This window comes from Peromyscus californicus, unplaced genomic scaffold (assembly GCF_007827085.1).
Source record: "Peromyscus californicus insignis strain IS unplaced genomic scaffold, ASM782708v3 Scaffold_6__1_contigs__length_162567912, whole genome shotgun sequence".
Classification (NCBI taxonomy): Eukaryota; Metazoa; Chordata; class Mammalia; order Rodentia; family Cricetidae; genus Peromyscus; species Peromyscus californicus.
In genome coordinates, this window is record NW_026294584.1 from 41,102,026 (window position 1) to 41,127,517 (window position 25,492).

Genomic DNA, 25,492 nt, shown 5'->3' on the forward strand with positions numbered 1-25,492 from the left:
AAGTGTAAAATAAAATTTTAAAGAAAAGGAATAAAAACTTAATAAACGTATCTAAAGGTATCAGGGCTAGAACAAGTCTTTTTTTCTATCCTGTGCTCTAGTGAAGATAATGAAAACTCTAGAGTTTGGCAGGAGGTAAGCCCTTAAAACAGAAATGATAAGAAATTAATCTAGAATGATATCTCACATAATTTAATATAATTTACACCCAAGTTTATAAAGAACCAGAATAATTGACTGCCTTAAGAAGTAACAGCATTTTATCTTAAAATATACTAGATTCCTCTAAACTATAGTTAAAAAAAAATTTTAATTACTATTTAGTAGGTAGTATTGAAAATTTCCAGACTAGGTCAATATTTATTCATTTGTCTTAAAAATATGACAACTCAAATATACTATAAAGAAAACTAATATACAGGCTTTCTAGATAGTTTTTAATTACTGTGTGATGTCTGAAAAATATAACTAAAATGTTCATACCTGATCGAAAGCACTCAATTATTTGCTGAATACCAGATTTGGATGTCTGTAGTGGTTGCTGTAACAAAGGAGGATCTCCAGGTTCCAGGATATAAACTACATGGGAGACAAACACACACCCCAACCCACAAAAAAGGGTTATTTAAATCACTTTCTATTAAACAATAGTTTGCCACAATCATGTTAATAATGAGAATTATAAGACAAATGAAGCAATGGAGGGAAAACCTCAATCATTCTCAGTATTAAAGACTCAATCAAGGCTAGTTATTAGGTCTGACAGCCAATGCTTACTGCTTTGGCATCAGCAGATACTGTTTGCCTTTTTATTCCCCTTAGAGAACTATATTTAACAAAAACCCTTAAGGCTATGGTGGCTTAACCATACCCAGTAAACCCTTCCAAAAGCCTTAAAAAAAAAAAAAAAAAAAAAAAAAACCTGATGAAGCACCCTGGACAATCATGAGAACAAAACTCAAACCCAACTGCCTAAGAAAGAAATAGACAAGTATAGAATTATAGGCATACAAGACTTCCATTGAAGTACTCTGTAGCACTGTATTAACTGAGAGAAACTTCAAATTTCGAAGTCTCTTTATAGGGACCAAACTAAAAGCTATGAAATAGTCACATAACAGCTGAAAAGCACCAGCCAGCTCTACTGTACTGACAACAAAGGATGTCAGTATTGTTAAATAATAAAAACAGGGTATAGACGATGACCTATTTACATTAATACATATTTATGCAGATACAGAAATAGAGAAATTTAGTTGATATCGGTATGTGTGTAGATGATAAGAGAAAGTTATCTTGGAAGGGTACCAACAGAATTTAGCAAAGGTTTTGTGAGGGTGGTTTACCAAGGATAATGTTCACTTTCTGCCTCACATTTCTATTACTTCAGAGCATAGAAATTAGGCATTTTAGAAATAAAGTAAAAATAACTTTTCCATTTTAAAAATAAAAATTTTCACTTTCATATCTAGTAGCATTATTGCCCCCTCCCCTTTGCAAATTCTCAGATGAGCAGAAAAATGAGATCACGTGACACAAGGTAGCTGAAAAGGACAACTGTGTTTCTATCACTTGTCAAATAGCAGGCTGTAGGGAAGAAAAACTGGCCATTTACTTACTTTTAAGAACATAATGTCCTACCCAACTAATGCCATCATAACTCAGGGACCATTCTCTCTGTGTAGGGGTTGGGGCAGCAAGTTCCCTTCAACTGGATGTGCTACTGCCGCTTGGCATCTTAGGCCTGGAGAGCAATTCCATTTTCGACACAGATAAGCTGAGGCTATGGTGCTAGGCATACAGATGCAGCCCTAGACTCTCCTTCACACTTCAAGTACTCAAGTAAGAGGAACCTCTTCTCAGGACCGTATCATCTCACCAAATAAAATCTTACACACTTCAGGTGCATAAAAAGAATATACACAGACAACTAACTCAGTCTGAGAACAATGACAGTAACTGCAGTAATAAGAAATTTAAGTCTCCGAGGCACACTCCTGCATGTCAATTGTGTGGCTCTTTGATGAGGTATAACTAAGACAGCTAAATGCTCAGATCTCTTTTCCTTGTCTCTAACATGGAGCTAACAAATTACCAAAAAAAAAAAAAAAAAGGGAACTTTGTAATTATTAAATAAGATATGATAAAAATTAATCAAAACACAGCCTGGGATATAGCAAGTGCTCAGTAAACATTCCAGCAACATCAGCAATATCATGTACAACTGTTTTCCTTGCACCAAAAACAATCTTTTCACAAAATGTAAGTCAAATCAACCTTTAAAAGCGACAAGAGCAGAGGTTTATTAGCAGTCTGTTAGTGCTGAATTAGAGGGATTGCTTTTCAGTACTTGTGTATGATAGCAATTAATAACTATAAAGCATAATTAGCTACAAAGAGAGTGAAAATCTATCAACTGCAGAGAACTATGGTTTGGCTTTCTAAGGGACAAGAAGCAGAGAATCAGAGAACAGAAAAAAGAAAAATAACAGAGACGGTAAAGGAGAGCTCTGAGGAGAAAGAGACTTTGTCAGAGTTCCTCATTTGGGGGTGTGCTCCAGAAAACTTTCTGTAATATACCACTTCCATTTCCATGTGACAATATCCAACTTCAGGACTAGAGCAAAGTTTCTTATCAACGACCTCACAACACTTCCACTAGAGCACATACACACCCTGAGACAATATTCTAAATAAGCCTGATGTCTTAGCTCTGTCTGCATGGACACATTTACTTAGTAGACATATCTGTGTAGCTCCCACTGTTAAAATATACTTTTTCATTTGAAATGTGTTTGCAAATATATGTATGTATATGTATCCATCTATATGTATACATGTGTGTATACATCTATATATACATATATATGTGTGTGTATACACACACACACACACACACACACACACACACACACACACACACACATTCTAAAATGTCTTCTTATACAACCTGTTGCCTGTTCCAAGATCAGATGATCAGACTCATCCAGGCTATAAACATTTAAAAAACATTATCTCCCCCAACAAAAAACACCCAAACCCTCAGAACATTTTACTTTACACTCTTCCAAGAGCACCTATCTATTTTTGTAGTTCTTGCCTGCCTTAAAACAAGCTCCTTAAAGACCTTTCTAATTATGATATCCAGGATTTGTTACCAAAATACAGAAGTTGGGGGAGAAGTTGGAGAACAGAAGAGAGAATTGTCGGGGAAAGTGAAGAAAAGATGATGGAAAAGAGATTTTCCATGTACTGATAAATGATTAAGTGCATGACGCTTACATCAGATTCCTTGTACCATTGTACTTTTAACAGCTGAAAACTTCTGTTTAAAAAAATTGTTAAAATGAGAATATGTGTGTGTGTGTGTGTGACTTCTAATGCCACCCCTCACTATAAATTGACCCATTCCATCAAAACATAATGGTCTCTTCAGGAACATTCTCATCTGAGGTCTCACCCTCTGTTCATAATGCAAATGAAGACAGACCACTCATGAAAGCCCATTAAAGAATTTCTCAAACATCACATCATCATCCCTCCATCGGAGGACATCTTAATCACTATTATACCATACTTCTTTCAGATCTGGAAATGTCCTCACTCAGCACAGGCCTCCCCTGAAATAATGACAATGAACTAACCCAAAAGTCAGCAAATGTCTAGCTTTCCATTGAAATAAACATTCCTAAGTATTTAGTTCTACCTAAGGAAGAAAATATTAATAAGCAGTAACTTAATTTTTTTAATTAATGGTATTTACTGATTTCTTATTAATGGGAAAGAAAAAATTCAATCCACATTAAAAAATTAAATTCCAGGAAGCATTTTTAAAGGCATTAAGTCTTTTAAATACTTAATTAACATAAATCATGTTCAGAAATTACCTTATTTATTTGTTTAAATCTATCTCTTCCCACTCAAAAGCTATAAAAAAAGCACGGTCTTCTTCACCATTTATATCCCCATTGCCTTGGGTAACACCTGGCACCTAAGAGGTGCTCAATAATGACTTGTTAAAGAAATGAATGAGCAAACAGTAAATGCTATTCAACTCCAGACTATGTAAGCAATACATCTTCACCTCAGATACACAAGAAGTCAGCATGAAGGGCGCTGACATTAGATGGTCCAGGAGCTGAATAAAAACTAGAGGCAATTGTTCTATTAGGATTACTGACACAACAAAATACAACAGACACAAGGCTGGAGCCAAATGGTTATTGTCATGTTCAGCAATGTTTTCTTAAAAGGAGTTTCTTCCCCTTTATTACTACCATTTTTCCCTTCTCAAAAAAAATTATTTAAAATAAACTATGGTAAAAACCTAAATACATGAGTGTAATTAAAATATTTCAATTAAAAACAAGCCAAAGTAGAAAAAAACATACCAACTCTGGTAACTTTTAAGTAAAAAGTGATAAACACTTGTCTTTGAACCAGAATAAAACAGCCTTTATCTGTAGTAACAGTATGTTTTCCATGATGCCCTTTTAAGTTAAGGCCAAAGTTCTAAGAACCATCAATAGCTTACAAGTACAATGTCTGTCAAATTAGAATTCACTAATATTTTTCGTGAGTCAAAAAGTTTTAATATCATAAATTTAACCGAATCACTTCAACTGAAAAATACCTGAAATATACTTAAGTATTCTAAGTAATTTGCAATACAATAAATTCTATCCCAAACATTTTAGATGTTTTTAAATTTAAAAAAAAAAACTTTTTCCCTTCAAGTGCAATCAATCTTCTTGACCCAAACTAAACATTTGAGCGGGACAGGGCATAAACATTATCCTACGGTTTAAAAAAAAAACCTGCTTGGGAAACTTACTTCAGTGATAAGCAATGTTCATGAAGATGAATGCTAGTACTCCACCACCCATCCAGCTAGCTAGCTTTGCCTTTTCCTTCCGTTTGAAACATTCAGAGCGTGGAGTAAACCACTAACTGAAAGCCTTGAAAAAGGAAAAGAAGCTGACTGATCTTGTGGAAATGATTGACGGTGACACTTGCAGCACTTTCTCTAGGGGACCAAGCAAGGGAGATCTCTAGTTTGTCCCGGCTTTGGGTTTTACGCTGGAGAAACAGACCCCGCGTTAGTTAGGGAAGACTTCTTAAGAGACAACACTGAAGGCAGAGTGGCTCTGATGGAGGAGAGCAAAGACACTGGGCAAGAAAACGGACTTACCTGGTTCACAGCATCCGTGATGATGGTGGTCAGTTTGACAGTATTTGTCCCTCAAAGGCATTTTTAATGGGTACGACCTATTTTCCTCTTCACTGTGAGAAGCTCTTCATTGCGGCTTGGCTGTGGACAGAAGCACAAACCCGTCACCGACCGACCCTGAACTTGGCGGGGTGGCTGTGGCTGCAGTCTCCACAGACCATCCATCCCACCATGCGCTCTCTGCTCTCCCACCCCGGGGCCCCGCACCCTCCGCTCGGAAAAGAAACGGACGCCCGCCGGGCCTCCAAGCCTCAAGTCCCCCGCACAGGTTCATCGCCCTACCCGGAAACGCAGCGTCCGGCGCGCAGCGCAGCGCAGCGCACGGCCAAGGCCTGGATGGCCGCGCAGGCGGCTGCGGCCTCGCCGGCCGGGCCGGGCGGGACCGGGCCGAGCCGAGTCGGGCCGGGCCGGGCCGGGCCGGGCCGGGCGGGCGAGCGCGCGGAGAGCGGGGCGCGACCGGAGCCCCTGCGCGGCCGAGGACCCGCTCGCGCCCTCCCGCCACGCACGTGCGTCGGGGTCTCCCCGGAGCAGGTCGGGTCCGCGCCGCCAAGTGCGCCCAACTTACTCAACTCCCGGGACGGGCGGGCGAGCGGGCGGGCCGCGGCACCAGGCGGGCGCACGACGCGGCGGAGGGCCCCACCTGGCGCAGCCCCGGGCGCACCGCGCGAAGCCGAGCGGGCTGCGGCCCGGCGCGCTCCCCAAGAGTCCCCCGGCGGCGCGGACGCGGAAGCGCTAGAGCTCACCACGTCCCCGGGCCGCGGTGGCGGCTCAAGGCGGCCCTCCGCGCTCGGGGCCGGCGAGCTGGCGGCGCGCGGGCGCAGGCAGTTGACAGGAGGAACCGCCGGGCGCAGCAGCCGAAGGAGCTGGAACCGGAGCGGGCAGGACTGAGGCGCCCCTCGCCAGAGCAACGGCCGCACCGAGCCGGGCTCCCCTCAGCGCCGCTCCACCTGCAACGGTCCCCCGGGGCTTTGGAGAGGGGCGGGGAGCTGCGCGGGTCCCCCACCTGGGGCCTGGCGGGTCGCAGATGCTTCGGGAAACTTTATTGAAGTCAGTCCCGTTCTTCTCGCGGCCGCCCCCCTCCCCGGACAGCCTGAGCGACCGCCGTGGAGAGGGTAGGAAGGGGGAAGCAGAGAAGTCTCCGGCGGCGACAGGGAGCGACTGACTGACCCCGGACGGAGATGGGGCGAGGGCAGGAAGTGACAAGCTCACGGAGTGGGTGGGGGGAGTGTGGCCGGCACGCCCGGCAGCGCGGCGCGCATGCGCTCGGCGGGCAGCCCCGGTGGGGAGGCGACGCGCGCGCGGGGCCGGCCTCGGGGGGGTGGGAGGCTGCGGGGCTGGCGGCGCCGGGGGCGGCGGGCTGGATGGCGGGCCTCGCCGGCGCGCGCCCGTGCGTCCTGCCGCCGCCGCCGGCGGCTGCGGAGCCCCAAGCCCGAAGCTGCGTGCGTCCGGAGGTGTGAGAGCCGCGGACGCGTCCTCCTCCGGGCACGCGCTGTTCTCGCTCGGGCACCAAACTGTTGCTCCGCGCTGCGCGCTTCGGCCAACCCGAACCAGGCAGGCTTGGGAAGGCGACTCAGAGTGTGAGCCCGAAGTCGACGCGATCCGAAAAGGCTGTCAGGTGTTGGCTAGCCAACAGTTGTGTAAATGTGCCTCCTGGAACTTGGGAGACCAGAGTCTCCATCAGGCTCCCAGGAGGAGAACGATTGGTAGGAGATTGGTACTCCTGCAGCGTCCTGATGGTGCAAACCTGAAAGTGAAGTTGGATCCCTTGGCTAGCACGCACTTTGCTTCTTTGGCCCCAGCATCCTGCTTGGAAAATCCCCGAATGTTGAAGATGACCGTCTTCTGTCAAGTCTGCAAACCTCGAGCTGCTTCTCATGGCGAGTAGCTGCTGCCCTTATCTTCCCAACACTGAGAATGGAATTCTTGTCCTTGCTAACTTCAAGTGTGTGACAGCTACTGGTCAGGATAGTTTAAGAGCGCCCATTTGCCCTTATTAAGATTAACGAAAACCACGATTATCTATCTAACTTAAGCTTCCAGTTTGTGAGCTTCCGAAACAGTAAATTTTAGGAAGGTAGTAGGCTCTATTTTTGACATAGTCTTGCTAAGTCACTCAGCTGGCCCGGTACTCACTTGAGTAGTCCAGGTTGACCTTCACCTCAGGATTCTCCTGCCTTTGTTTGTGCTTTCCTTCTTAAAGCTGGGGTTACAGGCTGGCCACCACGCTCAGCTCTGTGTTTGTAAAGAAAATCACCAAAATCCATTTTGAAAATCCCAAAGTTTATAAACAAATGGAGTTTGTAAACAATTAGTGGGATTGTTAAATAGAATGCTTGCAAAGGTCCTGTCCAATTGGAACAGAATAGGATAGAAAAATGATCTGCAGCTACGTAGTATATATTATGTATGATCTGTCCCACTGTCAAGAAACAAATGGAGATTATAGGTCAATATGCTATAAATTGCTACTTCTATGTGATGGTATTATACAACCTCTAAAAATCTTACTTGGGGTTTGGGAAGATGACATTGTCAGTAAAGTGCTTGCAAGCAAGCAAGAAAACCTGAGTTTCTGCGGGACAGAGCGGCAGCAGTGGCGCACGTCTTTAATCCCAGCACTCAGGAGGCAGAGGCAGGCGGATCTCTGAGTTCGAGGCCAGCCTGGGCTATGGGGCGAGTTGCAGGACAGCCAAAGAAAGCTACACAGAGAAATCCTGTCTCAAAAAACAAAAAGAAAAGAAAAATACCACAAGGGTGGAGGGCAGATATGGACGGACTGGGAAATGAGTGTGATTGGGGTACATGATGTGAAATTCACAAAGAATCATTAAAAAAAAATATGGGGAAAAAAAGAAAAAATACCAAGTCTGTAGTGGTAGTGGCAGTGCACCTGCAATCCCTGTGCTGAGGAAACCAATACAGAAGAATCCCGGGGCTTGCTGGCCAGCTGGCATAACCAAACCGCTGAGGCCTGGGTTCAGTTAGAGACCTGAGAGCAATTTAAGACATACAACGTGGACCTTTATCCTGTTCACACACAGTCCGTATATCACATATGCACAAAAATTATCTTGTCCAATATTAGCTGTATGGAACCAAAATGATGTATTTTTTTGAAATGTAATGGAGCTATAATTATAGATGCTTTTGTCTGAAGCATAGAAGATTTTAATAAGAGTTAGCAGTCGAAAGGAAAGCTGTTAACATATCTTACAGTGTTCTGTAAATAGTTAAAATTCCACTCTTTTAAATGGCTATAATTATGTGAAATTATATAAAATAGTAATACAAAATAAATACAAAAATGTACACACCACTCAAAACTGCAATGGAAAAAATGAAAGACAAGACTATCAACATTGGAGATAGTTGAGTGGTAAAATTTAAAGTAAAATATTTTTGTTTCAAAGGATATTTTCCTTAATTTTATACCTTAAGTATTTATCCTATGCATAAAAATAAATACTAAATTTTTCTAAGCCAGGAAAGTATTATGTATGGGAATTTAAATGTTTGCTTTCTGAGTATTAGTTTTAAAACTTGTTTTATGGAGGCTGGAGAGATGGCTCAGTGGTTAAGAGCACTTGTTGCTATTGCAGAGGACCTGGGTTTGGTTCCCAGCACCCACATGGTGACTCACAACTATAACTCCAATTCCAGAGGATCCAATCCCCTTCTGACCTCCAGAAGCACCAGGTACATGTGATGCGAATTACATACAAGCAAGCAAAACACTCATACACATATAAGTGTTTTTAAATTTTTAATAAAAATTATCACTTATAAGTGCAGTGTTACAAATAACTGGTCATCACTAGAAGGTCCTAAAATTGCTAAGTAAATTTTTTAAAAATCTGGAAAATACAGACAAAATTGAGATGTAGATAAAACAGACCCTAAATACTGGGTCATAGAATTTTAAAAATGAAAATAAACCATGGGAATTACATAGTAAACCTTACTTTATACCTAAGAAGACAGAGACCCAGAAATACAAAGTAACCAGACTAACTGCTGTCCAGACCTGGGTAGCTCCCTACTGTAATGACAGTACTAATATCTAAGATGCATTTAGTCCTTAAAATGTTTTCAAGTACTAACTCTTAATGCCATCAGCAATCCAATGATGTTTCCCTCTTCCATTCTATAGTGAAACTGAGGTTAAAAAAAAATAGATTTGCAGCTGACAAGCGGTTGAGCCAACATCTGAAGCAATTTGACATGGGAACTCATGAATTTAGCCACTAATACTCTTCTGTGTTGCCCTCACTATATCATAGCTGTTTGGGATCCATCACATTGTATATGAAGGATGAACCAATAGATCCTGCCAGCTTGAAAGGTGTGATATGTCAAGATACTATGTACACAGTGGGCATAGTGATCCCAGGAGGCAAAGGTAGGAGGAGTTCAAGGCCATTCTTGTCTACATGACAATTTGATGCTAGCTTGAGCTACAAGAGAACCTTTCTCAATAAATATGAAGTCAAAATGGAGTAGCTAAATCATAAGGACTTAGCTGAAATTTCATGGTGCTCTAGAACTTAAAGAAATTTTGGTTACCTAGAATTTTCACTCTACCTTTAGAGACAGTGTTCACAAACCATCCCAGGTATGAATGTGAACTATATCCCAGGGGTCCATATGTTGAACACTTTTTCCCAATTTGGTGACACTGTTTTGGGAGGTGTGAAAACTTTGGGTTTGTCTGGAGGAAGATCACTGGAGATGTAACAGTGAAGGTTATATCTGGTTCAGGTCTCTTTCTCTGTTTGTTCTTTCTGCCTACCATGAGATGAACAGTTCTGCCATATGATTTTGCTTGTGATGTTCAGCCTCACTTTGGGTCCCAGAGCCAACAAAGCCAAGAAGTATGAAGTAGGACCTCTGAAAACATGAGCCACAGGCCCCCTCTGTTTGAGTTATCTCAGATAAATTGTTCACAGAAATGAGAGGTCTAGATAAATTATAACAACCTTAATTTTTTTTTTTGAGACAGAATCTCACTGGCTCAAACTGGTATTACTTCTTAAAAGTCTAGAAGTACATCCTATTGAGTAACCCAAATTCTATTATATGGTTTAAAGTTACTCTTTCTTATTCTCAGTGTTAGAGACTAAGACACATTGACACACGTAATTATTGCATACCAAGCCACCACTGGAGCATCAAGCTATTGTATATGCTCTCAATTTGTATATCAGTAATTTGGGTTAGCCTTGTCTGAGTCACCAAGTTGCTGCTCATCTGGAGGCTTGACTGAATGTATCACACAGCTGGCAGCTAGTGCTGTATGATGACTGGAATCCCTCAGTGTAGCCTTTCATCCTTAAGGTGAGTAGCTTGGACTTCCTCATGCAGTAGCAGCATGCCAAGCCAGTCCAGTGAGAGCTGTAGGACCTCAGGAGTTCTATAACATCATATCCACCACATGCTTTTAGTCAAAGCAGGTCAAAAGTCCAGCATACTGTGTTACATTCCCATAAGCAATATATAAGAGTTCCTGTTTCCCACATCCTCAACAGTGTTTGCTATTGTTTTTAATGATACTCATTTTAATGGGTGAGAGAAAACCTCAGCAGTTTGTGTTTCCATGGTGACTGGATGTTTAGCATTTCTTCATGTAGGGATTGGCCATCTTATATTTTGTCAGTTTGTTAACTGGATTGTTTGAGTTTGGGGTTTGCTTGTTTGTATAGTCTAAACATTAGTTCCCGGTCAGATGTGAAGCTGGAAAAGACTTTTCTCCAGTTCCACGGCTGTCGTTTCACTCTGTTCATCGTTGTCTTCGTTGTACAGAGCTTTTCTAATGCAATCCTATCCTAGTGTAACCACTGCCTCAGCTTTTGGTCCCTTGTTTTGTTTTTGTTTGTTTGCTTTGGTTTGGTTTGGTTTTTGTTTTTGTTTTTTCGAAACAGGGTTTCTCTCTGTAGTTTTGGTGCCCATCCTGGATCTCGCTCTGTAGTATGCTGGGATTAAAGGCATGTGCCACCACTGCCCGGATTGGATCCCTTTTCAAAAAGTTCTTGTCTATACCTGTATTTTGAAGTGTTTTCCTAGAGAAGTTTGATAGTTTCAGATTTCTTATTTTTTAATTTATTTTTGTACAGAGTGAAAAATAAGGATTTAGTTTTATTCTTCTATACGTGCATATCCAATTTTCCCAGGATCGTCTATGGAAGTTCCACAAAAACTAAAAACTATCTTGTGATCCACCTATACCACTCCTGGAAATATATACAAAGGAATATAAGTCAGCATATTATAGAGACATCTGGTCATCAAGTTTCTCATGATACTGTTCATTATGGCTAAGTTACAGAATTAGCCTAGATATCCATCACCAAATGGATTAAGAAAATGTGGTACACATATACAATGGAATGTTATTTAGCTGTAAAGAATGAAATGACAGTTTTAGACTAGAGTGAAACTGGAGATCATTACATGAGATAAGTAAGCTAGATTTATACAGCTAGCACATATTTTCTCATGTATAGAATCTAGATTTAAATATATACACATATAGGGATAGGTATATAGATAGATAGGTGGGTAGGTAGATGGTAGATAGATAGATATAGATAAATAGATAGATAGATAGATATAGAAGATAGATATAGAAGATAGATAGATAGATAGATAGATAGATAGATAGATAGATAGATAGATGATAGAAACTGAAAAATAGAAGTCTAAAGGGAAGGGGACTATGGAAAGAGGATAATGTGTGTGACACAAGCAGAAGATGGAAAGAGGATGGGGTAGGCAATAGGGATGAACAAGAGTAGAGTTTAATAATACATATTTATGAAAATTCCATCATGAAACAGTATTTTATATGATAACAATTTACAGAAGATTGAATGCACATCCTCCAGGTAATGACTCTCACACCACTATGATCTTGATCTGCCACTTGAGGACCACTGGTCCTGAGAACCCCCAAGTAGCCCCCACCTCTGCTACAGTTCCACCCCTGCATACCTCCCTCAAGTAATAATACTCAGTCCTACTTGGACCCTAGCCCTTGACACCTCAGGACCACCTATAAGACACTGTGAGCCTTCTACAGACTTCTGAGGATCTGCAACAAAAATCTACCCCTACAGAAGGTTTTCTCTTGGGCTCACAAGCTGCACCCAGCCCTAGCTGAGCTAGGACTACTTCTGATACCCTATTTGCACATCAGCATTGAGTGGCCCCAAGACTGGAGCAAGCACCATTCAGCTTGTCCATTACCTGACAAGTTGTCATAATAGGAAACATATCAACTCAACAAAGGATAGATAAACCAAGAAACACTACCAGTGGCCTAACTCCAGATGCCTAAGTCTCATCACAAAAACACAGTATGAATAACTAAGACAATATGTCTGCTTTGAAAATACAGTACTCTCATGGTAATGTCCCTAAGCAAAGAAAATTAGATGACTCACAATGTTTTCAAAATAGCAATTATAAATATATTCAAGGAACTCATAGAGGATATGATAAATGCTGAGGTGGACACAATGCAACAAAACAAGATATGAAAATAAAATTTAATAAAATAATTTTTGAAGTGCAACCTAAAATGAAACTTGAAAAATTCAGTAAGTCAAATGAAAAACTCAATGGAGAAATTCACCAACAGAGTGGTCTAAGTGGTCAACAGAATATCAGGACTTGAAGAAATAGAGGAATTGGATCACTCATTCAAAGAAAATGTTAAAAAAATGAATGGAAAATATAAAACCTCTGGAACACTATAAAAAGACCAAAAACTAATTATATATATGGAAAAGAACCCCAGATTAGGTCAAAGGCACAAAATATTTTCAACAAAACTATAGAAGAAATGGTCTCAAATCTAAAGAGATGCATGTCAAGATTCAAAAGGTATACAGGACACCAAATAAAAACTGCACATATCATAAAGTACCCAAAAGACTAAGTATACAGAACAGAGCTTTTAAAGCAACAAGAGCTAAAGACCAAGTCACATGTAAAGGAGAGCCATCAATGTAACAGCTGTTTTTCAATGCATATATAATACAATTTAAAAGCAAGAAGAGCTATGATAGGTATTCTACACATTCTGAAAGGCCATAGATGCCATCTAGACTACTACACCCAGCAAAATTATAGAAGGAGAAATAAAAGCCTTCCATGATTAAAACATTGAAGCAATTTTTGCCCACTAATCCAGCTCTACAAAGGATACTGGAAAGAATAGTTCGGTCTAAAGAGAAGGATAAATATACCCAAGATGGTATTGGGAATAGTCCTAGAGCAGTTAGTCAAAAGAGGTCTAAAAAAATGCACAAAACAACAAAATGATAGGAATTAACATGTTGTTCAATAATAACTCTTAATGGCCTCAATCCTCAGGGGGGACAAAAAGCACAGACTAACAGATTGGATTGGAATATAGAAGTCATCTTTTTGCTCCCAAGAAACACATCTCATATTGATAATAGGCACCACCTTAAGGTAAAATAAAGGGGAGTAAAGGGTGTTCCAAGCAAATGGAACTCTTAATATCTGGCAAGATAGACTTCAAAACTAGTCAGAAGAAATAAGGAAGGTCACTTCATACTCATTTAAGGAAAAAAAACAAAATATTAAAATTCAAACCACAGATGAGCCCAACACAAGTACTCAATACTATTAGATCTAAAAATATATTATGCCAAAGCCAGTGATAGTGATTTCAATAACCTGCTCTTACCAATAGACAGGTCATCTGGGAGAAAAAAGAAATATTGAAGTTAAATGACATAAATCAAGTAGGTCTAACAGACATCAAGTAAGTCTAACAGACATCAACAGATGTCCACCCAAATGCTAAAGAATACATATTCTTTTTAGCAGCCCATAGAACTTTCTCTAAGTTGACAAAGTATTATGATACAAAAACAAGTCTCAATAAATATAGGACAGTTGAAATAACTTTCATTCTGTCTGATCACAATGAAATAAAGCTAAATAGCAACAGCAATAGAAAGCACCAAAATTTAAGGAAATGAAACAATATTCTACTGAATGAATATCGGGTCAAGGATTTTTTAATCAAAAATTTTCGTACAATATATTTGATCATGGTTTCCCCTCCACCAACTCCTCCCACATCATCCCCACCTCCCCACCCACCCAACTCCACTCCCTTTCTTCCTCCTTCCCTCCTCCCCCCGGCCCCCCACAAAAAAGAACTAAAGAAAAAAATGCACACATGGACAGACACACACACACAAAAAAAAAAACATAAAAACACAAAATTGGAAATCATAATATATAAGCAACAGACAAGTAAGACAAGAAATGCCCAAACAAGGGAGTATGAGGTGGAAAGTCTGCAAAAATCCCAATGAATTCATTTTGTGTTGGCCACTACTGCTGAGCATGGGCCAACCTTTAGGTGTGGTCAACATACCCAGTGAGACTACATTGGAGAAAACTATTTTTTTTCTTTCTAAGATATCAATTGAAGAGCGCTTCTTGGTTTATGGATGGTAGTCCATGTCCACTTCCCCCTCTCAGAGCTGGGACCTCATCTGGTTAGAACCTGTGCAGACCCTATACATGCTTCTAGAGGCTCTGTGAGTTCATATGTACATCTTTCCTGTTCCTTGGAGTTATCCATCCCCTCTAGTTCTTATAATCTTTCTGCCTCCTCTTTGGCTTAGCTCCCTGAGCCCTGAAGGGAGAGGTTGGATGAAGACCTCCCACTTAGGACTGAGTGTTCCAAAGTCCCTTACTCTCTGCACTTCATTCAATTGTGGGTCTCTATAGTTCCATCTACTTCAAGAGGAAGCTTTTCTAAGAGTGGCTGAGTGAGGCTCCAATCTATGGATATAGCAGAATGTCATTTTATCATATCACTATGTTCCTTTAGCAGAACAGTAGTATTTGGTTTTCCCCTAGGCCCATGTCCTATCCAGTCTCAGGTTCTAGGCCACACAGTATCAGGCATGGGGTCCATCTCATGAAGTGGGCCCTAAATCAAGAGAGTGGTTGGTTACTCCTACAACATTTGTGCCACTATTGCACTAGCACTTCTTGCAGTCAGGTAACTAGTGTAGATAACCAGGTTTGTACCTTGGTTGATGGTTACGTTTCTCCTTTGGTGTGCAAAGTAACTTTCAGTATCATGAACACTAGTCAGGAGAGGTAAGCCTCTAGATAGGCATCAGTTTAACTTCTCTATGTTCAACAAGATATATGTTATTAGAAGGAAATTTTAAAGTTCCTAAAATTGAGTGAAAATGAAATTACAATATACCAAATCTGTGAGATTATAATGTACTCCTAAGAGAAAACTCTATAGGGCTAACTGCCTATATCAAAAATGTTGAGAGATCTCAAATTAATAATGATGCACTTGAAGACCTTGTTTAAAAAAAAAAGAACAAGCACGAAAATATGTAGATGGGAAGATATATTTATTGGACTGAAATTTTTTTAAAAAATCAATTCAAAGAATTAATGGAACAAATTGTGTCTTTGATAAAATTAAGAAAGTTGACAGAACTTTAGACAAATTAACCAAAAGAAAGAAAAGATCCAAGATAATAAAATTAGAAACGGGAGAGATTACAAAACCATTACTCTCACCCCTGAACTATGGAAATTTCACCTGAAAGGGACAAATTACAACAGACACTGAGGAATTACAAAGACTCATAAGAATATACTTAAAAATCTACATTCTACTAAACTGGAAAATCTGAAAGAAGTGGATAGAGTTATAGATGTATAACCTACCAAAGTTAAATAATGATTAAGTAAATAAGTAAAAAAAATTAATCAACAAGATGGAGCAATATTTTAAAATTTCTCAACTAACAAAAAAGACCAAGGCTAGATGGAGTCATCACAGAGTTACCATTTTCATAGATGAATATACACCGATAATCTACCAATTATTTCACACAATAAAAAAAAGAAAGAAACATTCCAAATTATCTTCACAAAACAAGTATTGTCCTGACAGCCAGACCAGATAAAGACTCCTCCCAAAAAATTATAAGCCAAATCTTTTTGATGATTACAGTAACAAAAATTCTCAATAAAATACATTTAAAAGATCATCTACCACAACTCAGCTTCATCACAGAGATGCAGGGTTCAACATATGTAATACAACAAATGTAATTCATCATATAACATGACTAATGGACACAAACCACATGACCATCTCATTAGATACAGTAAAGGCCTAGAACAAAATACAGCATTGTTTTATGATTTAAAAAAAAGTCTAGAGAATTTAGAGATATAGAGGACACAACATAATAAAGGCAATATACAACAAGCCCACAACCAACATCATGTTGAATGGAGAAAAACAAAGCATTTCCACTAAAATCAGGAACAAGACAAGGATGTCTCATCTCCTCACTCCAGTTCAATATAGCACTTGAAGTTTTAGCTAAAGCAATAAGCCAAATCAAAGGAGAGATAAAGGGGATACAAATAGAAAAGTAAAGTCAACATATTTTTATTTGCTGATGTTATTCTATACATTAAAGACTCTACCAGAAAACTCTTACAGCTGATAAACACATCCAGCAAAATAACAGTATAAAAATTAGCAAACAAGCCAGGTGGTGGTGGTGCACAATTTAATCCCAGCACTCAGGAGGCAGAGCCAGGCAGATCTCTGTGAGTTCGAGGCCAGCCTGGTCTACACTGCAAGATCTAGGACAGACACCAAAATGACACAGAAACCCTGTCTCAAAAAAAAAAAAAAAAAAAAACCAAAAGTCAGTAAGTAGGCTTTCTATATACAAACAATAAATATATCAAGAAAGAAGTCAGGGAAACAATTCCATGTGCAATAGCTTCCAAAAAAGAAATACCTTGGAAAAAAAATCTAACCAAAGAAGTATACAACTTTAAAGCATTGATGAAAGAAAATGAAGACACCAGAAAAATGGAAAGATCTCCCATGCTCATGGATTGATAAGATTCATTTTGTGAAAAGTGGAGCCTACAGATTCAACATAATCCCCATCAAAATTCCAATGCAATTCTTCACAGAAATTGAAAAAATATTCTGAAATTTCGGATTGAGATCCAAAAGATTCAGGATAGTCAAATTAATTCTGAACAGTAAAATCACTCTTGGAGGTATCACTATCCCTTATTTCAAGTTATACAACAGAGTGATAGTAATGAAAATCTAATACTGGCATAAAAGCAGACATAAGGATCAACGGAATAGAATTAAGGACCCAGATACAAAACCACACACCTAAAGCCATCTGATTTTTGACAGAGAGGCCACAAATACACATTAAAAAGAAAAGAACTTCAACAAACAGATGTGGTCAAACAAGATAGCTACATGTAGAAGAATGAAACTAGATCCTTACCTCTCACCCTGGAATTCAATTCTAAATAGATAAAGACTGCAACCTAAGACATAGGTAACATAAATCTGATGAGAAAGTGGGGAATACACTTAAACATACAGGCATAAAAGTGACTTCCTGAACAGGACTCCAGTAGCACATGCATTGAGACCAACAACAGACAAATGGAACTTCATGAAATAAGATCTTCTTATATCAAAGGGCACTATCATTTAAGTGAAGTTACAACATAAAGAATGGGGAAAATCTTTACCAGCTACACAATTGAGAAAAGGTTAGTATCTAGAATATGAAAAAAAAAAAAAACCTAAAAAGCAAAAAAAATCCCTAAGTATTAAGAAAACAAACCAAATAAGAAATGGGGCATGGACAGGCAGTGGTGAAGCATGCCTTTAATCCCAGCACTCAGGAAGCAGAGGCAAGTGGATCGCTGAGTTCAAGCCAGCCTGGTCTACAGAGTGACTTCCAGAACAGCCAATGCTACACAGAGAAACCCTGTCTTGAAAAACCAAAAAAAAAAAAAGAAAGAAAGGAAGGAAGAAATGTGACATGGAACTAAACAGGACTCTTAAAAGAAGAAAAATGAATGACTGAGAAATATTATTTTGAAGATTCAACATCCTTAGCCATCAGAAAATACAAATTAAAATCATTTTAACACTCCTGCCAGGAAAGCAGATAGGTCAACTGCAGGTTTTCACCTGTTCCTCCTCTCCTCCAAATCCAATTCCCCAGTCTCATCCCCAACTCTGTAGCAGATTGCCTGCTGAAGCCTCTCCCTCTTCTGTGACCCCATCTCCAGTGGACCATGCAGATCTTAATCTCAAAGCTCCCTCCCCATTCATCCCATTATCCCAGCTGCTAACTCCAGCAGACATTCCCTAGGAACCTTACACCCAGGTCTGCCAGAGAATCAGGGAGGACAATGAAGAAGGTAGGCAAGCATCAGATCTTCACTCTACCACCTCTCCTCCAAACCCAGTCATCCAGTTTTATCCCCAGCTCTGCAGCAGACTACCTGTTGTGGCCTCTCCTAACTCTGCCCTCATCACAGGGGACTAAGCAGGGCCTGGTGGAACACCCTGCTTTCCTCCCTCCTGTGGATCCACCTCAGTCCTTCCCTTCTAGCCCATACCCAGTCCTAAGTATCAGTTCCCAATACCTAAAAATATATGTTGCTCAGAACACGGAGAGTCAACAAATAGAAGGATCACAGAATTCCTACCAGGCAACACACAGCCACCAAACTTTCCTAAGAACCAGAGAGGGCAACAAAAAACAAAAAACAAAATATCCACCCAACAAAGACAAGACCAGATATCACACCTAGAATCACAGTTATCCCAAACCCAGATACCTAGACACAAGCCTAAAAACACAATAACAGCCAGGACATTCTGTATTCACTAGAGCCCAGCAACCCTACCAAGTATGTCCTAGAATTGCAACATACCTGAAGGACAAAACAAAGACCTTAAAATAGCCTTTATGAATACTATGGAGGTCTGTGAAGAGAAAATGAATAAACACCTTAAAGAAATCTGTGGAAAGACAAACAGTGTAAGGAAATAAATAAATAGTCCAAGACCTGAAAGTGAAAATAAGATCAATAAAGAAAAAAACAAACTAAGGGAAATCTGGAAATGAAAAATTTAGGAACTCAAACAGGAATCTCAGAGGCAAGCCCCACCAACAGAATAGAAGAGGTAGGAGAGAGAATCTCAGGCATTGAAAACACAATGGAAGAAATGGATACCATGGTCAAAGAAAATGTTAAATCAAAATTTTAAAAAATTCTGTCACAAAATATCCAGAAAGTCTGGGACACTATAAAAGATCAAATCTATAAATAATAGGAATAGAGGAAGGAGAAGAAACAGAAGGCAAAGGGCCAGAAAATTCTTTTTTTTAAAAAATCATGGAAGACAATTTCCCCAACCTAAAGAAGGATGTGCCTGTAAGGTACAAGAAGCATACAGAACACCAAACAGACTGGTTCAGAAAAGAAATTGTCCTCAACACATAGTGACCAAAGCATTAAACTTACATAACAAAGAATATTAAAAGCTGCAAGGGAAAAAGGTCAAGTAACATATAAAGGCAGACCTATTAGAATAACACCTGACTTCTCAATGGAGATTCTAAAAGCAAGAAAGGCCTAGACTAATGTTTTTAAGACCCTGAGAGACCACAGATGCAAGCCTAGACTACTATATCCAGCTAAACTTTCAATAACAATAGATGGAGAACACAAAGACATTCCATGATAAAACCAAATATAAGCAATACCTATCTACAAGCCCAGTCCTACAGAAGATGCTAGAAGGAAAATGCTGACCTGAAAAAGTTTACCCATACTCAAGAAAACACAAGGAATAAATAACCCCATACCAGCAAATCAAAAGAGGTAAAACACACACACACACCAAAACAAATTAACAAGAATTAACAAACACTACTCGTTGATATCTCTCAATAGAGATGGTCTCAATTACCTCAATAAAAAGACACAGCCTAGATCTTGCTCCGGACTTCCCTTTTGGAAAACTGGTGAGTGCCCTTCCTTGCCCCAGACCCCATCCCTGGGCACCAGCCACTCCAGGGAAGACCTGCCCAACTTGGCCCCAGGTTCTGGCCACCCGGCAGGTTCCCTGCTAGCCCCACCGGGAAGGATCCCCTTCTCCAAGACCCCTGGCAGGCCCTGCAGTCTCCACGCCCTGCCCCCACGCCCATCCGCCTGAGCCCCAAGCCTCTTCCTGAGACTTAGAGGCCGGCCCCCAGCTCCCATCTTGCTCCGGACTTCCCTTTTGGAAAACTGGTGAGTACCCTTCCTTGCCCCAGACCCCATCCCTGGGCACCAGCCACTCCAGGGAAGACCTGCCCAACTTGGCCCCAGGTTCTGGCCACCGGGCAGGTTCCCTGCTAGCCCCACTGGGAAGGATCCCCTTCTCCAAGACCCCTGGCAGACCCTGCAGTCTCCACGCCCTGCCCCCACTCCCATCCCCCTGAGCCCCAAGCCTCTTCCTGAGACTTAGAGGCCGGCCCCCAGCTCCCATCTTGCTCCGGACTTCCCTTTTGGAATACTGGTCTGGCTGAACCAAGTGTGCGGATAAGGCCAGTAAGGAAGCACAAGGAGATGGGCAGACGTCAAGGCAGAAACATATACAACAAAATGAATAGCAATACAGCATCACCAGGCCCTAGCCCTCCTCCAACACCTAGACCTGAACATCAGAAATTGGAAGAAGCAGAAGAAAACAGCCTTATGAATGACATCATGAAGAAGCTAGAGGCTTGTGTAGAGGAAAAGACAAAAAAATGTGAAGAACGCTGTAAACAACTAGAGGAAAGGGCAAACAAATTAGAAGAAATCAATAAAGTCCTGGAAGAAAACAATAAAATACTGAGAGACAATCAAGAAAAATCAATGAAACAAATGAAGGAAACAGTCCAAGACCTGAAAAGGGAAATAGAAAAAATGAAGAAGACACAAACAGAGGGAATGCTGTAATAGAAAATCTGAGAAAACGATTGGGAACTTCAGATGCAAGTATAATCAACAGAATGCAAGAGATGGAAGAGAGGATCTCTAGCGTTGAAGATACAGTAGAAGAAATACATTCATCAGTCAAAGAAAACACTAAAGCCAACAAAGTCATGAACCAAAATGTCCAAGAAATTTGGGACACCATGAAAAGACCAAACCTAAGAATAATAGGGGTCGAAGAAGGAGAAGAATACCAACTCAAGGGCACAGAAAATATATTCAACAAGATCATAGAAGAAAACTTTCCCAACTTAAAGAAGGAAATGCCTATGAAGATACAAGAAGCTTATAGAACACCAAACAGACTAGACCCCCAAAAAAAGTCCCCTCGCCACATAATAGTTAAACAACTAAACGTACAGAATAAAGAAAGAATATTAAGAGCAGCAAAGGAAAAAGGCCAAGTGACATATAAAGGCAAACCCATCAGAATAACACCCGATTTCTCAATGGAGACTTTGAAAGCCAGAAGAACCTGGACAGATGTAATGCAGACACTAAGAGACCATGGATGTCAGCCTAGACTAATATACCCAGCAAAACTTTCAATCACCATAGATGGAGTGAACAAGACATTCCATGACAAAGCCAGATTTAAACAATACTTATCCACAAACCCAGCCCTACAGAAAGCACTAGAAGGAAAATTCCAACCTAAGGAAGTCAGATACACCCTCGAAAACACAGGCAACAGATAAAGCCACAGCAGTAAACCCCAACGTATAGAAGTACCCACACATCACCACCAAAAAATAACAGGAATGAACAATCACTGGTCATTAATTTCCCTCAATATCAATGGACTTAATTCACCTATAAAAAGACATAGGCTTACAGAATGGATACGAAAGCAGGACCCATCTTTCTGCTGCATACAAGAAACACATCTCAAATTCGAAGATAGACACTACCTAAAAATAAAAGGCTGGGAAAAGACTTTCCAATCAAACGGTCTTAAGAAACAAGCGGGTGTAGCCATCCTGATATCCAGCAAAATAGACTTCAAACTAAAATCAATCAAAAGAGATCAAGAAGGGCATTACATACTCATCACAGGAAAGATCCACCAAGATGAAGTCTCAATTCTGAATATTTATGCCCCAAACACAAGGGCACCCACATATGTAAAAGAAACATTACTAAAGCTTAAATCACATATAAAACCCCACACATTAATAGTGGGAGACCTCAACACCCCACTTTCACCACTGGACAGATCTCCCAAATTGAAACTTAACAGAGAAATAAAGGACTTAACTGATGTCATGACTCAAATGGACTTAATCGATATCTACAGAACATTCCATCCTAACAAAAAAGAATATACCTTCTTCTCAGCACCCCATGGAACCTTCTCTAAAATTGACCACATACTTGGCCACAAAACAAATCTAAACAGATACAAAAGAATTGGAATAACCTCCTGTGTTCTATCAGACCACCATGGTCTAAAGTTGGATTTCAACAACAACAAAAACTACAGAAAACCTGCAATCTCATGGAAACTGAATAATACCCAACTGAATCACCAATGGGTTAAGGAAGAAATAAAGAAAGAAATTAAAGACTTCCTAGAGATCAATGAAAATGAAGACACCACATATCCAAATTTATGGGACACTATGAAAGCAGTACTAAGAGGGAAATTCATAGCACTAAATGCCCACATAAATAAGTTGGAGAAATCTCACACTAGAGACTTAACAGCATACCTGAAAGCTCTAGAACAAGAAGAAGCACAGTCTCCCAGGAAAAATAGACGCCAGGAAATTATCAAAGTGAGAGCTGAAATCAATAAAATAGAAACAAAGAGAACAATACAAAAAATTAATGAAACAAAGAGTTGGTTCTTTGAGAAAATCAACAAGATAGACAAGCCCTTATCCAAACTAACCAAAAGACAGAGAGAGAGCATCCAAATCAACAAAATCAGAAATGAAAAGGGGGACATAACAACAGACATTGAGGAAATCCAGAGAATCATCAGGTCATACTTCAAAAACCTCTATTCGACAAAACTGGAAAACCTAAAAGAAATGGATAACTTTCTGGATAGGTACCACATACCTAAGTTAAATCAAGACCAGATAAACTATTTAAATAGTCCAATAACCCCTAACGAAATAGAAACAGTCATTAAAAGTCTCCCAACCAAAAAAAGCCCAGGACCAGATGGTTTCAGCGCAGAATTCTACCAGATCTTCAAAGAAGAGTTAATACCAATACTCTCTAAATTGTTCCACACAATAGAAACAGAAGGAACATTACCAAACTCCTTCTACGAGGCTACAATTACCCTAATTCCTAAACCAAACAAGGATACAACAAAGAAAGAGAACTACAGACCGATCTCCCTCATGAACATTGATGCAAAAATACTCAATAAAATATTGGCAAACAGACTCCAAGAACACATCAAAACAATTATCCACCATGATCAAGTAGGATTCATTCCAGGGATGCAAGGGTGGTTCAACATACGAAAGTCCGTCAATATAATACACCATATAAACAAACTCAAAGAAAAAAACCATATGATCATCTCACTGGATGCAGAAAAGGCATTTGACAAAATCCAACACCCCTTCATGATAAAGGTATTAGAGCGATCAGGAATACAGGGAACATACCTAAACATAATAAAGGCAATTTACAGCAAGCCAACAGCCAACATCAAATTAAATGGAGAGAAACTCAAAGCGATTCCACTAAAATCAGGAACGAGGCAAGGCTGTCCACTCTCCCCATACTTATTCAATATAGTACTTGAAGTTCTAGCCAGAGCAATAAGACAACATAAGGAGATTAAGGGGATACAAATTGGAAAGGAAGAAGTCAAGCTTTCCCTATTTGCAGATGACATGATAGTATACTTGAGCGACCCCAAAGATTCCACCAAGGAACTGATACAGCTTATAAACACCTTCAGCAACATAGCAGGATACAAGATCAACTCAAAAAAATCAGTAGCCCTCCTATATACAATGGACAAAGAAGTGGAGAAGGAAATCAGAGATACATCACCCTTTACTATAGCCACAAATGACATAAAATACCTTGGGGTAACACTAACCAAGCAAGTGAAGGACCTATATGACAAGAACTTTAAGTCCCTGAAAAAAGAAATTGAAGAAGATGTCAGAAAATGGAAAGATCTCCCATGCTCATGGATAGGCAGGACTAACATAGTAAAAATGGCAATCTTACCAAAAGCAATCTACAGATTCAATGCAATCCCCATCAAAATACCAACACAATTCTTCACAGACCTGGAAAGAATAATACTCAAATTCATATGGAAAAGCAAAAAACCCAGGATAGCCAAAGGAATCCTGTACAATAACACAACTTCTGGAGGCATCACGATCCCTGACTTCAAGCTCTACTATAGAGCTACAGTAATAAAAACAGCTTGGTACTGGCATAGAAACCGACATGTGGACCAATGGAATCGAATTGAAGACCCTGACATTAATCCGCACACCTATGAACATATAATTTTTGACAAAGAAGCCAAAAGTGCACAATGGAAAAAAGAAAGCATCTTCAACAAATGGTGCTGGCAAAACTGGATATCAACATGTAGAAGGCTGCAAATAGATCCATATCTATCACCGTGCACAAAACTTAAGTCCAAGTGGATCAAGGACCTCAACATAAATCCAGCTACTCTGAACCTGCTAGAAGAGAAAGTAGCAAGTAGTCTTGAACGCATTGGCATTGGAGACTACTTCCTAAATAGAACACCAGTAGCACAGACTCTGAGACAAACAATCAATCAATGGGACCTCTTGAAACTGAGAAGCTTTTGTAGAGCAAAGGACACGGTCAACAAGGCAAAGCGACAGCCTACAGAATGGGAAAAGATCTTCACCAACCCCACATCTGACAGAGGACTGATATCCAGAATATATAAGGAACTCAAGAAATTAGACATCAAAATGCCCAACAGTCCAATTAAGAAATGGGCTATAGAACTAAACAGAGAATTCTCAACAGAGGAAACTCAAATGGCCGAAAGACATTTAAGGAATTGCTCAACATCCCTAATCATCAGGGAAATGCAAATCAAAACAACTCTGAGATACCACCTTACGCCTGTCAGAATGGCTAAGATCAAAAACACTGAAGACACCTTATGCTGGAGAGGATGTGGAGCTAGGGGAACTCTCCTCCACTGCTGGTGGGAATGCAAGCTTGTACAACCACTTTGGAAATCAATATGGCGCTTTCTTAGAAAATTGGGAATCAATCTCCCCCAAGATCCAGCTATACCACTCTTGGGCATATACCCAAGAAATGCTCAACCACACCATAAGAGCACTTGTTCAGCTATGTTCATATCAGCATTGTTTG

At 40.1% G+C, this 25,492-nt stretch overlaps 1 protein-coding gene across 5 annotated transcripts in view; it reads right to left on the reverse strand.

Annotated features, from left to right (window-relative positions):
• Positions 1–25,492, reverse strand: part of Znf800 (zinc finger protein 800) — a 193,372-nt gene that overhangs the window by 41,781 nt on the left and 126,099 nt on the right. Inside the window, exons 1-3 of one of the 5 annotated variants that reach the window (XM_052719522.1) lie at positions 6,234–6,423; positions 5,192–5,311; positions 484–579 (exon numbers count right to left, since the gene is read on the reverse strand). In XM_052719522.1, coding sequence (XP_052575482.1) covers positions 484–579; positions 5,192–5,252 — 157 coding nt within the window. In that variant the 5' untranslated portion in view covers positions 5,253–5,311; positions 6,234–6,423. The other 4 variants (XM_052719523.1, XM_052719525.1, XM_052719526.1 and 1 more) reach the window with 4 other exon arrangements.